The sequence below is a fragment of the Hypomesus nipponensis genome, chromosome 6 (genome assembly GCF_054491055.1).
Source record: "Hypomesus nipponensis isolate SF chromosome 6, ASM5449105v1, whole genome shotgun sequence".
Classification (NCBI taxonomy): domain Eukaryota; kingdom Metazoa; phylum Chordata; class Actinopteri; order Osmeriformes; family Osmeridae; genus Hypomesus; species Hypomesus nipponensis.
In genome coordinates, this window is record NC_140366.1 from 16,434,606 (window position 1) to 16,455,277 (window position 20,672).

A 20,672-nucleotide genomic window follows, 5' to 3' on the forward strand; every position below is an offset into this window, starting at 1 on the left:
TACAGACACTCTCAGATTCTGCTGCAGTGACAAAGTCAGCATCTGTTTGCTGCTCCAAAATTCACTCTCCACCCCCGCCCCACCCCTCCCCTCCCCGCCCTTCCCAGCCCCTCTGAAAACACAGAACGTGATGTGTGGGAGGAGGAACTAGCTGTCACCTACACAACACTGACAAGTATCTCTTTCTGTTTCTCTCTTTTCCTTCCTCTATCTCTCTATCTCCCTCCCTACCAATTTCTCCCTCCCTCCCTCGATCTCTCAATCTATCAATCTCCCTCCCTATCTATCTCTCCCTCCCTCTCCATGTCTCTCCCTCCCACTCTCTCCCTATCTATATATACATTTCTCTACCTATCTCTCTCGCTCTCTCTCTCTCCCCATCACCGCACTAGATCAGACAGTAAATCCAGCCTGGTACTCTCTAGTGACCTCTGTGATCTGTGCCCAGGTGCAGAGGTAACTGAGGGCAGTCGTTACTGAGCCAGCTGTGGGATGACCCCCCCCCCTCTGTCCGAACCGCCAGCCGCCAGCTGTGGTGTGTGTCCCCCTGCAGTTTAAACCACTGCAGAGCTCAGCCACGCAGAAGGCCAGCGGTCCACAGAGACACGAGGAGCGCGCGCCAATTTGTTCTTTCTCCTCTCGTACACGCACCGATGCGAGAGACGAGCTGGAAACATACAGCGGATCAGTGTGTGGGTGTGTGTTTTGGCTGAGTGTGTGTGTGTCTGTCTGTATTTGAGTGTGTGTGTGTGTGTGTGTGTGTGTGTGCAGTGGTACCATTGTAGCTACGGTAAGAGGAAAGAATTGGGACTGAAAGAGACAGAGATGAGAACCCAGGCCTCGGCTGCTTCTCCAAGTGACAACACAAGGCTGTGTTTGGTGCACCCTGATTACTACAATTGCTGTTCGGAGCCGTGAAGCCCTCACAGGATTTTCTCCCTACCGACCGTCTCCGACCCTGGCTCCCCCCCTCCTCCTCCCTCCAGGCGTGATTGAGGGGATTGTTAGAGAGTGCGGCTCGCAGGCTGGGTTAGAGGAAGCTCCAGGGGTGGTGTTTGGTTGTGTCTGGGGACCTTGGTGCACTGCTGCCATTGAGTTGTCTGCTTTGTATTTGGGCAGTGCACCAGCGGGAGGGAACCCTGCCAGGATGAAGTCACTGTCTGGGGCCGTTCGCCCTGCGAGGACGGGCGTCCTTTGGCGGTCAATGAGCTCACATTTTTATTTCAGTCACAGTTGCAGAGGGACGATGTAGGTTCAGGCATGCAGCTGGGGCACGTTCATCTGCTGTCCTGCTCACAGAGAGGCCCAGAGAGGGGGACATCGTGTTCTGTCCAGGCTTTATATAGCTTCATGTTGAGTTTTCATGTTTATAGATGATCTAAATGATGTTTTAGATGTTTTGCGATCATTTTCCACCAGAGTGAGGATGAGCGACGTGGATAATGAAGGGTTCTTGTAAGATCCCTGTTAGTTATCTTGAGCACTCTTCACACCCATGTTTTTACAGCTGGGAATTGGCCAGCCTTTCTAGTAGGGACTTGGTCCAAAACCAAAGTAAATATAAAATTCTTTTCATGAACTTCTGGCACAGGACCTAGGTTTGCTCCCATACCTGATTGTGTTTACAGAAAGCTCTGCCAATGATGTGCGAAGCCTCATTTAGAACATTTCATTTCCCTGACTAAACCTTTACAATCAGCCTACATTATTCTCCGCATCATGTAGCAATTTTCCCCTTCAATTTGAATCCTTCAAGTTGTTTATTCAATCTTTTCATATTCAAAATACAGTTGCAAGATTGGAGCAAAGATTGATCTGTTTGTACCTGTTCTCGTGTAGCCCACGTGCTTGAGCATGAGTTGTGCGTGTGTGCGTCAGTGCAGCAGTAGGGAGTAAGCCAGGCCTCCAGCCCAGGTCCCTGTTCAGCTTGATTTCATCAGCGCAGGGAGAGATATGAGCGATGCAGACACTCATCCAGACTGGGGCTGTGTGAGTCAGGCTATAGAGGCTGCAGGTAAAATAACAGTCAAACGAAACATATTTTCATAACCAAAGTCTTCAAAAGAGGAGCACGAAGGAAGAGGGTGCAATAGATGGGGGGAATGGGGGAGTGGAGAAAGAAAGAAAGAAAGGGAGAGAGAGAGTAGGAAAAGTCAGCGAGTGTTCACAGGAGAATAATAGAATAAAATTCAGTTGGAAACGCAGCATCCATTTTTCAAGCCTGAGGCTATAGCATGTCATTTAAAACAATTCTCCAAAGCTGCCTGCTTGATTTCCTCTATCTGTGTGGACTCCCCCGCTGCACAGCACTGCTGCTCTGTGGAGCTGTGTGTTTGGATTTGAAATTCAATCCCCACAAAAATATCTTACACAGAGGAAAATGGCATGAGAATGCCTATAGCCATGTCTTTCTACCTCCCATTGTGGACAAACTGTATTATCCTGTATTAGCCTTACAGGCAAAACCTTTTTGGAATGGGTCTAACAATGATGCAGATATTGCAGACTTTGTGTTAGGCCCATAAAGAGAAAGAAATGTGTTGCTATGTCTAACAAACTCTCATGACAGTTTTCTTTGTTAAAAATAAAACTATATATGAGCATGCTTCTTTACAAAGGGACACAAGACTCTCCTTTCCTCTCCTCTTCCCCTCTTTCCTCTCCTCCCCTGTCCTCTCCTTCTCTCTCCTCTCCTCCCCTCTCCTTTCTTCTCCCATTCTTTCCTCTCCTCTCCTCCTCTCTCCTCCACTCTCCATTCCTCTCCCCCTCTTTCCTCTCCTCCCATCCCCTCTCCTTTTCTCTACCCTCCTTCTCTCTTTCCCCTCTCCTCTCCTCCCCTCTACTCTCCTTCTCTCTCCTCCCCTCTCCTTCTCTCTCCTCCCCTCCTCCCTTCTCCTCTCCTTCTCTCCCCTCTCCTCCCCTCTCCCCTCCTCCCCTCTCCTCTCCTTCTCTCCCCTCTCCTCTCTTCTCCTCTCCTTCTCTCACCTCCCATCTTTCCTCTCCTCTACTATTCTCTTTTCCAATACAGAGAACTAAACAAACATAGATAATTAAGCCTCATAATAACAGTGATAAATAGCTGTATATTCCTTTCATTTCTTCTACATTCACTCAAGCTTTACATGATGCCCTGGCCATCCCTTCAGTTCCTAACCATTCTTCTTAACACATGTTCTTCCTTTGTGGGAATGATTTGTTATTTCTCGATTTAATCGAGTGGATTAAAATCAATTTTCTTCCATGAGTTTCAGCCTTTCATAAATCACCCAGCTGTAGCGTAGTTTTGTGGTTAAGCTGATGTATCACATCTATTCAGCCGGACGTGAATCGATCAGTAAAAAGCCCATGCATCTTCCTGACAGTTTAAATTGTATTTACTCACGCAAACATTTTTTTAATAATGAACTGCAGACTAACTGGCTTCCAAAGAAACAAACTGCATTTGATACCCTAACCCTTTCTCTGGTTGCCTCCTTGGTAGCCTGCTATATTATCAAAAGGAAAGTGTCCTGAATCAAACAGGAGGTAGAACGTACAGCTGGCATGGTGGTATTGTCATTGATTACTGTAGTCCTTACTTATTTGAACATACAGGTTTAGCTACAGAGAGAGAGTGAGTGAGGAATCATACATACAATACAATACATACAGCACATACATTTACATTACATTTATGCATTTAGCAGACGCTTTTATCCAAAGCGACTTCTAAGAGAGAGTTTGGGCCGTGATGGGAAACCAGTGGAGGGAAATGAGGAGCGGAGTAACATGGGAGCGTCTGGGTAGATTGAAGACCAGACGGGCTGCCGCATTCTGAATACTCTGGAGAGGGCGGGTTGAGCATGCTGGGAGACCAGCGAGCAGCGAGTTGCAGTAGTCCAACGTTGAGAGGACAAGTGCTTGGACTAGCTGCTGGGTGGAATGCTCAGACAAGTATCTCCTGATCTTCTGGATGTTGTAAAAGGTGAATCTACACGACCGGGAGACTGCAGCAATGTGGGCTGTGAGGGAGAGCTCGTCATCCATCGTCACCCCGAGGTTCCTGGCAGAGGATGAAAGGGTCACCGTCACAGATCCCAGGGTGATTGAGAGATCGTGGAAGATGGAGGTCTTGGCCGGGATGATGAGGAGCCGTTTTGGTGAGGTTCAGCTGGAGGTGGTGCTCGGTCATCCAGGCGGAGATGTCTGCGAAGCAGGCCGCGATCCTAGCTGAGATCCCTGGATCAGTCAGGGGGAACGACAGGTACAGCTGCGTGTCGTCAGCGTAGCAGTTGTAGGAGAAGCCATGGGAGGTGATGATCAGTCCAAGCGAGGTGGTGTACAGAGAGAAGAGGAGGGGTCAAAGGACAGAGCCCTGTGGGACACCAGTGCAGAGCTGGTGAGGGCCTGACAGTTTGCCTCCCCAGGAGACCTGGTAGGATCTTCCCGACAAGTAGGATGAGATCCACTGAAGTGCAGTCCCAGTGATGCCCATTTCAGAAAGTCTGGAGAGCAGGATCTGATGCTTAACTGTATCAAACGCTGCAGAAAATCCAGCAGAATGATGACGGATGACCTGGAAGCCGCTCTGGCAGACTGGAGAGCAGTGGTGACTGACAGGAGGGCCGTTTCCATGGAGTGGCCAGTCTTGAAGCCCGATTGGTTGGGGTCAAGCAGGTTGTTCTGAGAGAGAAAGTTTGACAGTTGGTTAGATACAGTGCGTTCAATTGTTTTAGAAAAGAAGGGTAGCAGTGATACTGGTCTGTAGTTCTGGAGGACGGCTGGGTTAAGGGAGTGTTTTTTGAGCAGAGGGCCAACTCTGCCCTGGTTGAAGGCAGAGGGGAAAGTGCCAGAAGTAAGAGAAGAGTTAAGGACATGGAGAAGAAAAGTTATGATGGAGGGGGAGATGGTTTTGTTAAGAAGGAGAAGGTGGAGAAAAATTTGTGAGGGTTTGAGGAGTTAATTTTGTTCAGGAAGTAGTGGGTTTTAGCATCAAGTATGCGGGCAGGGACTGATTTAAGGAGGGAGTGATACTTATCAAGGTCCAGACCGTCTTTGGACTTGCGCCATCTCCTCTCATCTGCCTGAAGGATGGACCGTTCTTCACGAATAACATCCGTGAGCCACGGGCAGGAGGGAGAAGATCGTGCAGGCCTGGTGGGACATGAACTTGTCAATAGGAGGGAGGGAGGATGTTACAATGGAGGAGAGAAATGGAAGGGGGATAGGGAGTGTAGGTTGCGGCGGAAAGTTACAAGGGGAGGGGAGGTAGGGGGAGTAGGTAGGGAGAGAGACAAAGAATTGGATAAAGTAGTGATCAGAGATGTGTAGTAGGGTTACAGAGGTTTAGTCAGTGATACAGTTACGTGTCAGGATGAGGCCGAACTGTTTGCCTGCCTTGTGGGTCCCCAGTGTGCTCAGCAGCGTCAGGTCGAAGGAAGTCAGAAGAAACTTGAAGTCGATGGCCTGCTGTCCTTCGAGGTGGATGTTGAAGTCCCCAAGGACTTTCAGTGGTGTTCCATCATCCGGAAGGACGCTGAGGAACATGTCCAGCTCCTCCACAAAGTCAGCTAGTGGTCCTGGTGTGTGATAGAGGATAACTAAAAATGCTTTGATAGGATCAGTTAGCATCACATATTGGTGAATTTAATATGTGGGGAGAGAAGCAAACCTGTCCCACCACCCTGCCCGGTTGAGCGAGGTGAGTGAGAGAAAGAGTGGTTGACGGAGAGAGCAGTTGGAGTTGCAGTGTTCTCTGGGCGGATCCATGTCTCTGTCAGCGCAAGGGCATGAAGAGAAGCCTGGGTTGCAAACCCTTGATCAAGGCAGCACAGACCCATGATTCTCTCTCTTTCTCCTTCTCTCTCTCTCCTTCACTCTCTTTCTCTCCTTCACTCTCTCTCTCTCCTTCACTTTCTCTCCTTCACTTTCTCTCTCTCTCCTTCCCGCTCTCTCTCTCCTTCACTCTCTTCTTCACTCTCTCTTTTCTTCACTCTCTCTCTCCTTCACTCTCTTTCTCCTCTCTCTCTCTCCCTTCTCTCTCTCTCTTTCCTTCTCTCTCACTCCTTCACTCTCTCTTCTTCTCTCTCTCTCTTCTTTTTTCAATTGAGTTGTGTTGTCCTCTTGCTGAGAGCTGGTCACCTTGAATAAGGACATCAGCTAAGCAAGTTAATGGCAATAATCATAATGATAAGCTGGTGAGCTTCTAAGCTCATTACAGTGGTTGGGCTATTCTTAGAAAGCCCTCATTCTCTTATACAGTTTACAGTACTGTACTTCATGGGATAGGAGGTCCACATCCACTCTGGTTATCTCTTGTACTTAAAACTCCCCTCTCCTCTTCTTAACTGGTAATAATGTTCTAAATGCCAGTGAATAACTCCTTGGTTTGTGATTATATCCAAAGCTTTGTGTCCACATATTGCACTGAAGGACACAGTTAAGCCAGTCCTCTTCTGAATTATTTGTGTTCTGCCGTTGCCAATGGTGTGTGTGTGTGGGCGTGTGTGTGTGTGTGCTTTGTGACTCCAGACCTCTTGATAGTAGACAACACACTAACCAACCTCTCACCATGAATCAGCAGACAGATCAATGATAAGTATTGTTGTGTTTACTAATGGCTCTTTCTCTTCCCATGTTCTCTTTCTATCTCTCCTTCTCTATCCGTCCCTCTCTCTATCTCTCCTTCTCTATCCGTCCCTCTCTCTATCTCTCCCTCTCTCTCTCCGCTACTTTTTTTCCACAGCTCCAATCAACCCCCACCTGAGTAAGTACTGCTTTATGTTAGTCAAACACCTCACTTATTAAGACTTGACAGATTAGCTTTAGCTGCTGTCAGAGCTCAACTGGTGAGAACAGCAGAACACACTGAACAAAGAGCTGCAGATCCCTCTCTGTCAAACGACCCTGTACATGGAGTGAGTAGCTGAGCATGCTCGATTTGGAGTATGTCGTCTGTGGGCGGGCGTGTGGGGCGGCGTGCGTGTGGGGTGCACGCTCTTTATGTGTTTGTAGATTATGTATTTCCAGTGCTCAGATGGTGTTCTGTTTATTGTACATTAAGAACATCCTCGCTCGATTGCTCATAATAGAAAGTGTAGTAGTACTCAATTCCCCAATTCCCAAACTCACACTTTATGTGGCGTAAAGCTTGATGTTTTGACACTCCCACATCTCCAACATTCAATCAAACATTTTAATCACCAACATCATTATCAAATCCCAACAGTAAACAAACTGCTTTACCTGCTCGCCTACGTATCCCTCCTCCTCATCCCTCCTTTTCTCACCTCCTCTTCTCTCCTCCTCATCTCCTCACCCCTCCTCATATTTGCTTCTTCTCCCCTCCCACTGGATGGGATGGAAGGCCAGAGCAGCTTAGCTCACAGTGGACCGGCATTAAGAGACCAGCCCTCCGTTTAGATATCCAGGCCTGGGGAGAAAAGAGTCTAGTGCTCCTGCCTCTCTCGCTCTCTCTCTCTCTCTCTCTCTCTCGCCCTCTCTCTCGCTCTCTCGCTCTCTCTCTCTCTCGCCCTCTCTCTCTTGCTCTCTCTCTCGCTCTTTCTCTCGCTCTCTCTCTTTCCTTCCCTCTCTCTCTCTCCCTCTCTCTCCCTGACTGTCTTTTAACCAGGGTGCCCTCCATCCTCCCTCACTCCTCCCCAGCCTCTCTCCATTACCTAAGTAAAACAGTCAGATACCGCGTCTTGCAAGGTCGCCACTCCAAGCGGCTCCCAGCTACATTTTAATAAATCAATGAATATTTATCACGAGGCCAGCCACATCTTGAATCTAAATGCTGCTTTCTTACTGACTCTATGAGGCTAGCAGTGTGAAAGCCCGCTTTGACTACTCCTAATGCCCTCTGGTTATGTAGTGAGAACACATGTACCAAAGGCCTTTGTCATGAAGGTCAGATGCCCGGAGGAGGGCAGGAACACTTCCAGGAAGTGTTTGCATGCATCAGTTGAGATCTTCCCATCTGCAGCATGCCATTGCCATGCCAACCACAGCCCTTAACTCCAACAATGGGTAACATCTGGCTGCTTGTCAAAGGCTTTCATTACGAACAGGATTGCGCCCATTTCAGGCGTAAAATATCGATTTCTCCCGTCTTTTAACGGCGTGCTAATTAACACTAAAGGGCGGAGTAAGGCGCTGATTGCCCGACGAGGATGTGGTTTGATAAATACTACGCAAAATGCGGAAATACACCCTGCACTATTTGCGGGCAGAGGCACAGAATAAGTTGCGGTCGCAATGTTAGTAAATGAGGCCCTCAGAGAGTGTTACAAACCCAGGATCTTGTCTTAGACACCTACCTTTACATACAGGAAATACAAAGGATCCATTAGGTCATGTTCAATCAAGACAAAGTTAAATATCTTCTGTCTCTTTTTGTTTCTCTCTCTCTCTCTCTCTCTCTCTCTGTCTCTCTCTGTCCTTCTCTCTGTCTGTCTCTCTCTGTCTGTCTCTCTCTGTCCTTCTCTCTGTCCTTCTCTCTGTCCTTCTCTCTGTCCTTCTCTCTGTCCTTCTCTCTCTGTCTCTCTCTGTCCTTCTCTCTGTCTCTCTCTGTCCTTCTCTCTGTCCTTCTCTCTGTCCTTCTCTCTGTCCTTCTCTCTGTCCTTCTCTCTGTCTGTCTCTCTCTGTCCTTCTCTCTGTCCTTCTCTCTGTCCTTCTCTCTGTCTGTCTCTCTCTGTCCTTCTCTCTGTCTGTCTCTCTGTCTCTCTCTGTCCTTCTCTCTGTCTGTCTCTCTGTCCTTCTCTCTGTCCTTCTCTGTCCTTCTCTCTGTCCTTCTCTCTGTCCGTCTCTCTGTCTCTCTCTGTCCTTCTCTCTCTCTGTGTCTCTCTGTCCTTCTCTCTCTCTGTGTCTCTCTGTCCTTCTCTCTGTCCTTCTCTCTGTCTGTCTCTCTGTCTCTCTCTGTCTCTCTCTGTCTCTCTCTGTCTCTCTCTGTCCTTCTCTCTGTCCGTCTCTCTCCCTCCCTTCTCCCTCGCCTCCTCAGGAGAGTTCCACTGTAGCTTTGAGGAGGAGCCCATCTGCATGTTCACACAGGACAAGAACGATGATTTTGATTGGTTGAGGCACAGCGCCGCCACCCGTGACACCAAGTACACGCCCAACACGGGGCCCAGCGGGGACCGCAGCGGCTCCAAGCAGGGTGAGGAGATCTGGGGGGGGGGGCTCCAAGCAGGGTGAGGAGATCTGGGGAGTTTTGTCCAACTTTTCATGAAGCGAGTGATGCGCACAGTGTTGCACAAAAGGTTAGTCGATACTAGAGGAAAGCTACTTTACATTACAATATACCCTGTTGGATAATGTCACCTTCAACATTGATTTTATTGGCATCCATGTTCGGCTATCTGTGTGACTGAGTACCAGAGAGAGAGGGGGGGGGGGGGGGAGTGAGGGAGAGAGAGAGGGAGAGAGAGAGAGAGCACAAAGCAGGATTGTTGGATTGACTGTACCTTGGCGTCTACATGTGACACCATGTGACTGTTCGTATTAAATATTGTAACTATTGAAAACGTTGTCAATGCAAACACGTATTTTATTTTGTTAAGTATCTCAGGCTGATTTTACAGTTTGACACAGGAGTTTTATAGATAAAGGCTCTGACAATAACCGTAAAACATCTTTCTTTTTTTTTAAAGTGTCGATAGAAAAAGAAGAAATGAGTGCGAAGCAGGAGGAATGTTGTTGAGAGTTGGAGTGTACTGTGCCTTAGAACCACTCAGTCAATCCTAGCGTGCGGAGCAATCAAGGACAGTCAAGCAGGGAACAGAAACACACCAGTCTCCATGGTTACTGTGTCTGCCTTGCAATGGTCATACACATCACAATCTCTACACAGCCTCACTTCCACCGAGCCATGTTGCTCGAGAGACTAGCTGGCAGAAGCCAGTCCTGAGGGATAAATCACTGATCGGGTCTCTTCCAGGAGTGTGGCACTGTTTGTAGCTGCTGGTGTAGTACATAAAGCAGGGTTTTTAATCACTAATGATTTGAAACCGTCCAGCAGATATTGTCCAGCCCAGCACTCTTCGTGGGTTATAATAATCAGATATACATCTATAAAAATTCATAATCTTTGCTTTTTGGGGGGCTAGGAGTTGGCAGGTTGGAAGGGGTAAAGTAATGTACAGTAGCAGCCTTCACTTGCAAGTAGGGAGGAGCTGGGTTTGAAATGTAGTAGAGAAGCTGTCAGTAGAAGGTTAGTCTCAGCACGGCGTCCGTAAAGGTGTCAGAGTAGGGAAGCATTAACGCCACATATTGTCAGCTCTCCTCACCTCCCCCTGGTTAGTGTGCTTGGACTGAGGAGGGGGTGGGGGGTGTGGGGGGGGAAGGCTTGTCTCCTTGGACCTTTTTTCTCTATTTTGAGGAGACTGTTTCAGAATTCAGAATATAAAGGCCTGCATGTGCTTTCCTGGATTTCGGCAGTGAGGTGTCTGGTATCTGTAGTTGAGTCATGCCCAACAACATCCTGCAATCACCCAGCAGCACTCCTTGGCTTCACAAGATTACCTGGCAAAAGCTCTCTCCCAGCGTTAGATGGGCAGACACCCACCCCTCTGTTCAATCTCTCTCCTTGGGCCAAAATGATTCTGCAGCCTCTCCAACTGCACCAGGAGAGGAGGCAGGTGCCAGGTTAAGCATGCAGGGAAGGCAAACATTGTTTGGACGCGGCGTCTTGACGCTGTTAGAAGATGCTCCCACTGAGCACATTGTACTGGCAGCATCTGCTCTCGGGTGTGATGCTGCGAGTTGGATAACCTTTGCAGTGTGCGTATTGTGTGTGTTGTGTATGCGTGCGCGTGTGCTCTCGCGCCTGTGCCTTTGTCTGCATGTGTTGGCGCGGGCGCGTGCTCTGCAGCGCGTGCCGGGCCTTGACAGTGGTGTGCGTGTGCTCCTGCAGGTTTTTACATGTACATCGAGACGTCTCGTCCTCGGAAGGAGGGCGACCAGGCACGGCTGGTGAGCCCTTTCTTCACCGTCGCTCCCAAGAACCCCTACGGCATCAACAACCCCCCAGCCTACTGCTTCAGCTTCTACTACCACATGTATGGGAAACACATCGGTAAGAGCCCCCTCTGGACCCGTCTCAGCTTTCACAGGTGCTGTGCATTTAGTTGGCAAATTATCTCCAATAGAAGTGTATGAGTGTATGTGAGTGTGTGTGTGTGTGAGTGTGTGTGTGTGTGTATGAGAGTGTGTGCATGCATGCGTGTCTCCCACCTGGGCTTCCGAGCGTCTCACTCAGTGTTGAGGAGACAGTCGTTCTGGAAGTTTCCGTCTGGTCGTCTCCACTGATATTAGTGTGTGGTGTTACTGAGCTCTTACATTACCTCCTCCTTGTCTGGTGGAGTCACAGAGGAAGGAGTTGTGGGCTGTGAAGAGCTCTGAAGTGCTTCCCCACTGCTGTCTCAAACCAATGTTGTTGAAACAATAACACCAAGCACAAAGGAGAGAGGAGAGAGGCCATGAGGGAGCCAGAGAGCTCTTGCCCCGTCAGACAAAGAGCCCAAGCTAGGCCACGCTAGCTGGAGAGGCTAGCCAGGGGAGAGCCACGCTAGCTTAGCCCACCCTGGTGGCATGTGGAATTAGCCAGGTGGGGAGTTGAACCAAACATCTGGAGAGAGGGAGAGAGGGAGAGAGGGAGGGAGGGAGGGAGGGAGGGAGGGAGGGAGGGAGGGAGGGAGGGAGGGAGGGAGGGAGGGAGGGAGGGAGGGAGGGAGAGTGGGAGGGAGGGAGGGAGGGAGAGTGGGAGGGAGGGAGGGAGAGTGGGAGGGAGGGAGGGAGAGTGGGAGGGAGGGAGGGAGGGAGGGAGGGAGGGAGGGAGGGAGGGAGGGAGGGAGGGAGGGAGGGAGGGAGGGAGGGAGGGAGGGAGGGAGGGAGGGAGGGAGGGAGGGAGGGAGAGTTGGGTTGGTGTAGGGCGGCTCAGTGGGGGCACAAGAGACCCTCCAGCCCCCCTGCTGAGGTTGAGTAGGCCGTGACATTTCCAATTTGCTCAGATTGATCACCAGCCAAACCCCCCCCCCCCCCCCCCCTCTACCAGCCCCCCCCCTTGGTGGTGCCCAAGCCCATGCCAGAACCGGGGCGCGTTATGATGAATGGGCTGAATGTCAAGGGCTGGAGACACATAGATAGAGCAGAAAGATGCTCTGCTTAGCATCCCAGCTGCCTGGCTCTGAAAGGGGAGCTCTGCTGCAGTTAAGGAATGCTGGTCTGGAATGTTTGGAAAACAGAAGCAAGTCATTGTTGAGCTCCATTTTCCACTCACTGCTTTCCATTGAAAATGAAACAAGACACAGTTTACATGTTATTCGCCTTCATCACGTTCAAAAATGAAGAACCTGCGAGCAAAGCAGAAAATGTTGCCATGGATTTCCACGCATTTTTCAGTACCCAGCCCAAACACAATTGTGGCCATAAGTTTTGGCAATGACAATGTTGTGTTTTGCAAAGTTTGCTGGTTCAGTATTTGAGGGAAATGTTTTCACATGTTTCTATAGAGTACTGGAATCACAATAAGGCACATTTAATATTAAAATTTTTGGGGGCAGCAAACATTTTCGATATATGCAAATAGTCCCCTCTTTTACAGCAGTCAATCTGCTCTTAAAATCCAATCAGAATGATAGTGATTTCACCTGGCTAGAACTAGTTCACACTTTCCCCTGTGCTGATGATATGACTCACTAAAATTATGTTAGCAGTCATTTTATGCCAAGGCCCAGCAAGCTTTGCAAACACAAAATGTATGTCGCTCCCAATACTTTTGGCCACGGCTGTAGAGCTGTAAAGAGCTCTCATACAGACAGAGGCAGAGACAGACTGTTCAACCAGATGTATTGCAGTTGTTACTGCGAGTGTCTTCTGGTGCGGGCGATGAGCTGAGGTTAGGTGAGTCATCACCGAGTTGTGTGTCTCTGTGGTGCTAAAGGCCGGACTCGCTCAATAAGAAAGGCTTCAACCTCTCTCTGGGACTTAGAGAACTTCCGACTTAGCTAGCGGGGGCTACCTGGCACAAGGTCACAACTAATTACTGAGACTCTCTTCAAAGTTTGCCTTTCGGTGCTAGTGTCACGTTTGTTTACAGGATTAAGTCCCCGAGCACTCACGGACACACACCAACAGTGAAACACACACACACACCACAGCACACACACACACACATAATGATGAATTTGTGTTACGTGAGGTTCTTAGGGGGTTGGGTAGATTGGAGGCGCTCAGAAGGCCCGATGTTGTGTTGCTTCTGGAGCCCTCAATCCTCCCTTCTTTCTGTGCTGAATAAGAAGTGTCCACTCATAGAGCGGATTAAACTGTTTATCCCTTTAGGGTTCATTCACCGAGAAATTGAATATTGTAAGTTCGAATATGGGCTTCCTCTTTGCATCTCAGAAGAAGATTTTTTTTTTTAAGCAGATGCTGATGTTAAACCCTTTTTTTTAGTTGTTTTTGCAAGTGCATCTACACTTGCTAAGGTGACAGCATCTCTTCTAGAACTCTCCGTGGAGCACACAGCAGAGAGGTGAATACTGACATAACCGCCTCCCGGTTCTGGGAGTTCAAAGACGGCGGCAGGCCGGCAGCTCTGGAACATTCCTCCGCTGTGTGAGACGTACTCCGGCGGGAGATGAAGCCTAGGGTCAGGTTCTGAACGACGGAGAGAGCTCATCTCATCTCGTCCCGCAGATTGTGCTGTCGTGTCGGGATCGTGTGCTGAGGGGGGGGGAACCAACACAGGGATGCATGGCTTCTCTCGCTGTCTCTCACTTCACTCTCTCACTGTGTCTATCTTTTTCTCTCTGTGTGTCTCCACACACACACACTCACACACACACACACACACGTTCTTCCATCGTGGCCTGTGCTGTAATGAGGCACCTTGCTGTGCCTGGAATGCATCAAAGCAGTCCCACTATATCAGGCCCTCCTCTGTCTCATGGACCACTAGGCAATGTGCTCTCTCTCTCTCTCTCTCTCTCTCTCTCTCTCTCTCTCTCTCTCTCTCTCTCTCTCTCTCTCTCTCTCTCTCTCTCTCTCTCTCTCTCTCTCTCTCTCTCTCTCTCTCTCTAGCTCTCTCTCTCTCTAGCTCTCTCTCTCTCTCTCTAGCTCTCTCTCTCTAGCTCTCTCTCTCTCTCTCTCTCTCTCTCTCTCTCTCTCTCTCTCTCTCTCTCTCTCTCTCTCTCTCTCTCTCTCTCTCTCTCTCTCTCTCTCTCTCTCTCTCTCTCTCTCTCTCTCTCTCTAGCTCTCTCTCTCTCTAGCTCTCTCTCTCTCTCTCTCTAGCTCTCTCTCTCTAGCTCTCTCTCTCTCTCTCTAGCTCTCTCTCTCTCTCTCTCTCTCTCTCTCTCTCTCTCTCTCTCTCTCTCTCTCTCTCTCTCTCTCTCTCTCTCTCTCTAGCTCTCTCTCTCTCCCTCTCTCTCCCTCTCTCTCCGTCCTCTCCCCCTCCCTCCCTCCTTCTCTCTCTCCGTCCTCTCCCCCCTCCCTCCTTTCCCCTCCCTCTGTCCCTCTTCCTCTCACCCTCTCCTTCTCCATCTCTGGCTGTGATTCCCTCGTGGGTCTCTCAGCAGCAGGGCTGTGGGAGTCGGCGTGGCTCTGGCATACTACTAAGAGAGATCTGTCCCTCACTGCACACCAAGAGTAATTCACCTTTGTTCGTTGTTGTTTAGGTTGCTCTTTTTTTCCTTCCGGGGGGAGGGGATTGGGGGGGGGGGGGATTGGGGGGGGGGGTGGAGGGTTTGCACTCTGTGTCATCATCTGATGGTTAAACATCAAAGGGAGAGAGACCAAACAAATGGCATCACTAAGGGGAGTCGTCACGTCGGACCTGCTAATATCTGACGTTTACCAGCAGGCACACGTTGAAACACCTTGCAATAAAACTCCACGCCAACGTTCTGGGGAGCCGAGTTAAACAGATTCACATGCAGAACGCTTCCTAGTTTACTATAAATCATTGAGAGAACCAAAGTGAAGTTGTTGGGGTATATATTTGTTTTTACAGTGGAATTCTCATCACTTATCGGCAATTAGTTTTAATTAAACTTTATTAATATGTGTTAGGGAATAATTCATCATCACTTGGTGAAGCTCAAATTAATAAATGTATCAATTCATATGACTCACTTTTAGCCTTTGACCCTGCTCTGCCTAGCATTCAGAAGAGGAGATGAATTTGCAATGTGGAGGATGATATGAATGTTAAGTTAGAAATGTTATAAAACTCTAACACTGACTCCCCCAGTGGCAGTTGGTCCTCAACATTAACTTGTAGTGTTTGCTTTGAGCTCCAGTCATGTGCTCCATCAAGCATTCAATATTGACAAGTGAGAGTCTTGGAAGCTGTTTTATGCGTCAGCTCTCCACATGAAGGCATCCCGTAACTACCTCACAGTGTGAAGGAATAGTGTAGACGCAAACTCTGATACGGAAAGAACAAGAATAAAACTCCACCGGATCAATCAACAAAAACAAAATTGATGGATTAACAGTTAGTCCTTGAAGTGATTACTGGTCTCTCTTCTCCTTGTGTGCTAGATGCCCCCCTGATTGCCTCTCTCTGTGTGTCTCTCTCTCTCTCTGTGTGTCTCTCTCTCTGTGTCTCTCTCTCTCTGTGTGTCTCTCTCTGTGTGTCTCTCTCTGTGTGTCTCTCTCTCTGTGTGTCTCTGTCTGTGTGTGTCTCTCTCTGTGTGTGTCTCTCTCTGTGTCTCTCTCTGTGTGTGTCTCTCTCTGTGTGTCTCTCTCTCTGTGTGTCTCTCTCTGTGTGTCTCTGTCTGTGTGTCTCTGTCTGTGTGTCTCTCTCTGTGTGTCTCTCTCTGTGTGTCTCTGTCTCTCTCTGTGTGTCTCTCTCTGTGTGTCTCTGTCTCTCTGTGTGTCTCTCTCTCTGTGTGTCTCTCTCTGTGTGTGTGTGTCTCTCTCTGTGTGTGTCTCTCTCTGTGTGTGTGTGTCTCTCTATGTGTTCCCCTCCCCCACAGGGACCCTGAACGCCTTCCTGAGGCAGAAGGGCCAAACCGCCTCTGATGGCCCCGTGTGGTCATTAAGCGGTCACCAAGGCGACCGCTGGAAACAGGCCAAAGTGAGCATCCATCCGACTGCGTCCTTCCAGGTGAGTCGAACGCCGGGGGCCCTCCCCTCCTGATCAGAGAGCCCACTCTCCCCTCCTCTCTCCCCCCCCCCCTCCCCAACTGCTGACACCTCTCAGCTATTGAGTGTTAGTTTCCCCGGGGACTCATATTGATGTAGCACTAGATAGACCTTGAGATAAAGTGGAGGATACTGTGTGGTAGACAGGAGTTTAGAATGCTGTCCTCTCTCTGGTGAAAAGAAACAAAAACATTGTTGGTGGACCGAAGCTAAGCAGAGATCATTTAAGGGGGCAGCGCTCACAGACATCTGATCCCCTCCAGGTTGTTCTCGAGGGGATTCGAGGCCCAGGCATCGAGGGAGACATCGCCATCGATGACGTTACCCTCGAAGAAGGAGAGTGTCGAAACCCACCGACCAGTGAGTTCATCAAACAGCTACACCTTAATATACTCCAGTTTTGTACATGTGGACGTGCATACTGGACAACAGAAACAGTGGCAGCGACGCCATTTTCTAAACTCACCCCCATTGTGCACTGCTTCTCCGTTTCCCGTTTCTATCCTGCATGATGTCACAGGACCTGGGGTACACCGCTCCATGATTTCTGTTGGTAGTGCACCTTGCGTTTGCATCCACTCTCACACACAAACTTCTCGCTGAACGCACGCAGGATACTAGCGGCAGCCTTCCTGCGCGTGCGCACGCACCCCTTCCCCCCGGCCTCTCTTTCTCTGAAGGAACGGCGAGGGGTTGTAGCCGAGGTACAGTAAGCTGGTCAGAGGTTCCCCTGCCTGCGAAGGGGTGGGGGGGGGGGAGATTGAAAGCGCGTTGCCACGGCGACCTGTCAGCGAAACCGGCATGAATGTCAGCGGCCCAGACAATGTGTAGTGCTTCTCTGTAATTGCGCCGGAGGAACAAACAGAGGCAGGAATAGAAACAGGACAGGTAATGGCCCGCAATTGACAAGGTGATATCGACAGGTAGAGGAGGTGCCCTCTCCCTCCCAGCAGGATGTGAGATTCAATCCCAGACTAAATGGAGCAGCTGCCGTACGGAAATGGCTCTTTTTGGTCGCTTTTGCAGAGATGAAGCCATCCATGTCGCCATGTAATTTAGGATTTCTTTTCCTTACCCCCCTTTGTGCGCTCCGAAATTGTAAACCTGCACGGTAAAATATGATTTGTTAGTCTGAGCTTGAAATGATAAACACAGGGAGGGGGGGGGGGGGGGGCTTTATTGAATCTTCAAATGGTACATTGTAAATATTCCTGACTGACCTCTCAACATGTGATTCTGCAGTTGTTTATCTGGTGCACCAGCCACACCACATAGTGTCAGATAATTGGCTTCACTTGACAAAGAGGTTCAATCCCAGTCTCCTAGCTTCCACATAGCTGTATGCAGTTAATAGCAGCAAACACTGGTCATTATTTGTATCTTGAAAAAATCATTAATGAAAAAAGAAAGAAAGAAACTTTTTGTGGTGTAAAATTTGAAGTATTGTTGCAGGTTGGGTAGGTGGGCTTTATCATTCAGAGCTTTTTAATCTCTTCATTTGTAGTTAAGGGGTAGTCACCTCACTGGAGAACAAGATGTCATGTCATGAATTATGCATTTCAGTCTTCTATAATTAATCTTACATGATTCTCTGTGTGACCATGGAAACTCATGGAAGTTCAGTTTGCGAAAGGTAACCCTAAGGCTCTCTTCTGGGGTCAGTTTTGCCGACAGTGGAGGTTAGAGTAGAATTCTGCGAAGCTGCTCACAGGTGGTATTTACCTAGCCTGGCTCTGCCCTCCTACGTACTTCCGCTAAATTTTTATTTTCCTTCTGTACTACGTCTGGGCTTTTGGTATATTAGTCGTTTTTTTCCAGCCACATTTTTGGCGGTCCAATCAGCGAACAGAGGGAATGGCTGAGAACAATGACGTTGATGTTGTTCGTTAGTTTGAGTAGTAGTTCAGTAATGGCGGCGGAGAAAGATGTGAGCGAAGCTATTCGGTCTGTTGTGACAACTGGTGAATATCCAGAAGTGAAAGCCAGAGCAAGAACAATCTTTGCTGAGTTTTCTTGGTGGCCATGATGTTGTGTCCCCCCCTCCCCACAGGGTTCGGGAAAAGTTAGATTTTCCAGCTCTCTCCGTTAGAGGTGAAGGAGTTGGCTAAGGTGAATGCTAGCGATTGGTTATGGCAGATCAGAGTGGCTCTGGGCAGATCTAATAGTTTTAAACTCTAACAGAGTACCCGCCTTCAAGGAAGTTAATGATTGTCAATGGAGCGATCCCAGACTTTCTGTACATTTACATGTAGTCATTTAGCAGACGCCCTTATCCATAGTGACTTACAGTAAGTACAGGGACATTCCCCCCCGAGGCAAGTAGGGTGAGTGCCTCGCCCAAGGACACAATGTCATTTTTGCACAGCCGGGGAATCAAACTGGCGACCTTCAGATTACTAGCCTGACTCCCTCACTGCTGAGCCACCTGACTCCATGTACAAATGACTCCTCTGTACAAATTAAATGTACAAGGGTCTGGTACGACCAGGCTAGTATTTACACACACACACACACACACACGTGTTTACACTAACATACTTTTATTCCATCTCCTGCTCCAGATCTCAGCTCCGCGGCTCCACCCACGAATGCCCATATATGGCCGTTGAGCATCACCTTGGTGATGACCTTTCTGGGGGGTCAAAGGTGACCCAACAGCGCGTCGTTGTCTGTTGTTGGAGGAGGAGGAGGAGGACGAGGAGGAGGAAGTCCAGACCAACGTCTGTGAGCTCAAACCCTTGGCATCCAATCACCAAAGATCCATGCATTCTAAAGGCAGCGGAGGGGCCCCGAATTGAGGACCACAGAGGAATGAAAACTAATAAAACCGAGAAAAAAATGGGAAAAAATGACACAAAAGGTAATAAAGAATAGTTTTTTGTTTTTGTTTTTTAAGAGACATATTTTACAGAAAACGGTCCACGGCGCTCCCTATTGAGAGTGTAACCCAGCAGAGCCAGGTGTTGGTGAGGAACAAGCCTGTACTTTGTGGCTGTTCACAAGCATTGAGAGAGGACTATTTGTAAAGCACAAGGACAATTTTGCCAGTTCTAACATTTTCTTTGTCTGGGAAATAAGACATTTGTGACTTTTTGAAGAAAAAATAACTCTTTCCCAGCATACAAACACACGCCGTCTCTGGATCACATTGTTATTATATCTGATACTGATTCTGATTTACTGGCACCTGAATGCCAGTTTTACTCTCTGGCCAACCCCTCGCCGCACTCCTTTTTGATCTTGATCCTTTTTGTTTTGGCTTGGTGCTGAAATGTAGAAAACAGAAACACACAATATTTAGTTTATCTCTGATTCTCCTCCCTTGCCCGGTAGCTGCCTACCTGTCTCTAAACACTGTGCTCACGAGTCGAAGTGGAGAACTAGAGGGATGACGGCAGGCAGATCAGACGAGGTCTGGGGGGAGACACAGGAAGACAGAGGAGGAGGATGGACGCTAGAGGGAGAAGTGTCGAGGAGGGAGGAGAGGAGAGAGTTTCCAAGAGGAGTTCCTGAAGGGGCAAGGAGGAGGAGTTTGGACTAAAGTTTGAGATTGTTAAAAGTCTGTAGAGGTTTGGGAGGTGGTGATTGACAGGTAGGTGGAGGTTAAAGTCAAGATGGAGGGGATTAGGGATTAGGGAGTTGTGAGTGGAAGAGGTCAGGCAGTGTGATGGATTGGGAGAGAGGAGAGGGGTAGGAGTGGATGAGAGAGGGATGTTTTGTGGTGGGTGGAGGTGAGACAGTCTGGTATCTCGGTGTCTTGTCCCTATCACCTGCAGGGGAACAGAAGCCACTTTCTGCCATGAAACAAAGTGCCTTCATTACAAAAAAACGTTGTGAGCCTGGATGTTAACATCAAAGCATCACTATTGATGTTTGTTCTGTCACCGATGGGCTATTTTGTACATGTTTCTTTTGCCCCAAGTGCTGATGGGAAGGCATGCTTGCTCAGAGAGGTATTAGATTACGTTAGACTTAGAACTGACTCCTGCTCAAGTGTGTGTGTGTGTGTGTGTTTGTGTGTATGTGGGGCTTGTTTGCACGGCGCATGTGTGAACATACAACACGGAACCGGACAAGTTAGTGGACGCTGACCCCTTGAAAGTCCAGTCATCACAAACCAAGCAGTCAGGGCAACCCCGCAAAGCAGGACACAGAAGGACGATGGTAACCGGTAAGGAACTGCAAACAGGAGGGCTCTGGACCTTGCTTCTGACAGTTTGACATCACACAGACAAAAAACACTGGCCAATCAGATGTGGTCTTGTACGGGGTCTCCATCCCTGCTTGGCCAACTTTTTTTTTTTTTTTTGGGGGGGGTGGGGGGGGACAAAACAGAAAGTGAAGAAAACAATGTGTTGTACAGGGAGGAGAGGAGAACTCTGGGGCTGCAGGCTCTAAGTGAGATTGGTACACCTCGCCCGCCCCCCTCTCCTCCGCCTCGCCCGCCCCCCTCTCCTCCGCCTCGCCCGCCCCCCTCTCCTCCGCCTCGTCCGCCCCCCTCTCCTCCACCGTTTATATCGAACAATACCAGAGAAAAGATAATAATAACG

The 20,672-nt window shown here is 49.0% G+C and overlaps 1 protein-coding gene across 1 annotated transcript in view; it reads left to right on the plus strand.

Annotated features, from left to right (window-relative positions):
• The window catches only part of LOC146287356 (MAM domain-containing glycosylphosphatidylinositol anchor protein 2), a 124,405-nt gene extending 104,002 nt beyond the window's left edge, over positions 1-20,403 (plus strand). Inside the window, exons 13-18 of the mRNA XM_084700024.1 lie at positions 6,725-6,745; positions 8,978-9,133; positions 10,889-11,050; positions 15,954-16,084; positions 16,386-16,482; positions 18,684-20,403. Of these exons, the coding sequence (XP_084556150.1) occupies positions 6,725-6,745; positions 8,978-9,133; positions 10,889-11,050; positions 15,954-16,084; positions 16,386-16,482; positions 18,684-18,772 (656 nt within the window). The 3' untranslated portion in view covers positions 18,773-20,403. The remainder of the gene's footprint in view (positions 1-6,724; positions 6,746-8,977; positions 9,134-10,888; positions 11,051-15,953; positions 16,085-16,385; positions 16,483-18,683) is intronic.
• Positions 20,404-20,672: the final 269 nt, after the last annotated feature.